Source organism: Panthera onca, chromosome B3 (assembly GCF_046562875.1).
Source record: "Panthera onca isolate mPanOnc1 chromosome B3, mPanOnc1 haplotype 2, whole genome shotgun sequence".
Lineage (NCBI taxonomy): Eukaryota > Metazoa > Chordata > Mammalia > Carnivora > Felidae > Panthera > Panthera onca.
In genome coordinates, this window is record NC_138344.1 from 102394379 (window position 1) to 102397025 (window position 2647).

A 2647-nucleotide genomic window follows, 5' to 3' on the forward strand; every position below is an offset into this window, starting at 1 on the left:
AGACATAAGATTATGTTGGAAGTCAGGAGAGACCAAGTTGGATGTTAACACCTTCTTGACTGTAGAACAACTTTGGCTCAATTCTTCAATCACCTTCAGGTCACCTTTCCCCATGTACAAAACTGAACTGTTAGGAACCACAGCAGGTGGCAGTGAGAGCCTTGAGACATTATTGTGGTTTAATTTATATTTTAAAGAATTTTGTATATAATATGCAAATGAGCAAAAGCACACATCTCTGTGAACCCACTGGTCTCATTGGTAAGTCTTTTTTTTTTTTTAATTTTTTTTTAATTTTTATTTTATTTTTTTTTTTTAAATATTAACGCACACTTTTTTTTTTATTATATTAAAATCAGGCAATGGTCTGACAATAAAAAGGCTGCTTATGGAATACTGTTATGTTAAACTTTACTTACAGGATGTTAAATCCTTAGAACTAAGGTTTCCCCCAGAAAAAGATTAATGGAAACATCGATTGCTTTTCAGACTTGATAGTTGCTGCTTCAAAAGGTGGTTTTACACAAACACTAAATTAAAAAAAAAAAAAACTTTAGAACACAATGAATCGCTTTTATTTCGGTATGCATCCACATCTCAGCATTTAGTGGTCCTGAACAGAAAAGTGGAAAAACGCAGCAATTTGCCAGGAAGTCAAGCCCGCCAATTTCCGGGATCTGCTGTGCACACCGAGTTCTTTTTCAATCCCTGCTGAGGACCGTGAGAAACAGCAGCACCAAAACCAAAGTATGCACCGAATTCAAGGTTCTTTTTGTTCCAGTTGCCACATTCCAAACTAGACCCAAACGGATTGCAAGATGACCACATGAGAACCCTGTGTAAAACTTCTTCAATTTTTAAAAGCAAAAGCAATTACAGGAAAAGAAAATTCATTCAGAGGGATCGTGTGTGCTTACGAGTGTCTTCTGTGGCCTTTCTCCAAGTTTAACCACCAAGAACTTTGAGAGCTGGCAGGTGTGAGTACCCCTGGTGACTGTTCTTTTCACTTTATCAAAACCTGAGCTAAAAAACCGCATCAGCTGACGATGACAGCAGAGGGTGGCAGGGCTGAGGACCCAATATTCATTCCGAGGCTGGTGGAGAGTGAGTAAATGTGGTTCCAAAACTAAACGAGGGAAGTCAGAGACTCTTTCCAACCTTACCTGATGGCTTCTGGCCAAAGCAAGGAAGTATTGTGGAAAGTGTTGGGTGGTGATGGTACAAAAAGGGAGTTGAGGAGGAGGAAGGAAAAAGCAGCACCCCTCGATTAAGGTGGGGGAGAAGATATGGGGAGAGCCCTGAATTCCTCACCAAAGGCCAATTTCAGAGGGGAGCAGAGGGGGTTACAATCTATGCTTCGGCCAAGGGTGGTGGTGGAAAGTGAAGAAGGGACAATGGCTTGGGGGGGGGTGTGGTGGTGGGGGGCATCATTTAAGACTTAAAAAAAGCAGGGGTGCAGCTGGAGCACCCCCACACACCCAGCAGTAGTCCCACAGGCTGTGACCTGAAACCTTCACACCTACTCTAGCAAGCCACCCCAAGCTGGAGGGCTGTTGCAGGGAGGGAAGGAGGGAGGGAGGGAGGGAGGCAGGGGGAGGAGAAGGGGAGAAGGCAGAGACCCCAGGCCATGTAATCAGCAGCAAGGTGATTGTGTGATGTGTCTTTTCACAGTTGAGTTAGATGTGCCCCACCAGTTACGATGGGAACCAATTTAAATATACTTTCTTGATCCCAGAAGTTCAACTATGTGGACAGTGGTTACACTTGACAGGATGATTTGTTATAGCACAACTTATATATTTTAAATGGACAAAAAAATTAGTATCGTTTACAGTATCTTAAGATAAATTGCCTTTGAATGGGAGCTTCCTTTCCAGTACTTTGAGGTCTACAAGACGTATCTAGAAAATTTACTACTGTGGAAAATGAAGACTGCTTAAATCGAATGGGGGGGGGAGGGGGAGGGCCTGTGGTTTTTCTTTTTGATTAATTGCTGTAACACTGTCCTTCGGGCGGCTGAGGGAGTTTCATGTTTTCTTTAGACATCATTAGGCGCCGGAGCTCTTGCAGGACGACTTTGATGCTATATGAATTCTGCCACTTCGCTAGCACTGATATGGCTCTTGGGTCCACCACTCCATTAGAACTATTAACTCCATTCATATTAATTTTTGTTACAAATCTTACAAAGGGGGGTGCTTCTGGGTATTTAGGTCCACATTCTATTTTAAGGCTGTATATTCGGTTTTCATAAATTGTTCTTGGAGGCCCAATTATCATCCCTGTCCATCTTGTAAGTGTCATGTCTTCGTCATCTTCTAGACCCCAGCTAACTGTGCCATCTCCTACTCCTTTCTGGCCTTCTTCCAGTTCTTCCAACAGTCGAAAATTGCGAGGGACTTTTACTCCTGAGCCCGTGGTGGCTGCCATCTTGCGTCGCTGTCGCTCCTTTAATTTTTTTTTTAACTGGAAGTCTTTTAATGTAGTAAGAAACAAAAGCTTATCATTTACTGAGTTTCCAAGTATGTGCTAGTTCTATCACCTCATTTATTCTTCACAGCAACTTCATGAGTAAGTTGTATTATTCCCATTTTTCAGATAAGGAATCTGAGCCTCCTAGACTTTAAGTGATGTGTTTAAGTTCACA

General features: G+C 42.2%; 1 protein-coding gene across 1 annotated transcript; it reads right to left on the bottom strand.

Moving 5' to 3' along the window:
• Positions 1 to 552: 552 nt before the first annotated feature.
• On the bottom strand, positions 553 to 2430 carry LOC144612989 (ubiquitin-conjugating enzyme E2 variant 1). The gene has a single exon (XM_081795935.1). The coding sequence runs from the start codon at positions 2428 to 2430 to the stop codon at positions 1987 to 1989; it is 444 nt and encodes a 147-aa protein (XP_081652061.1). The 3' UTR covers positions 553 to 1986.
• Positions 2431 to 2647: the final 217 nt, after the last annotated feature.

Excerpts from the sequence above, each read along its gene's own strand:
- LOC144612989 (XM_081795935.1), bottom strand. The coding sequence starts at position 2,430 with ATGGCAGCCACCACGGGCTCAGGAGTAAAAGTCCCTCGCAATTTTCGA.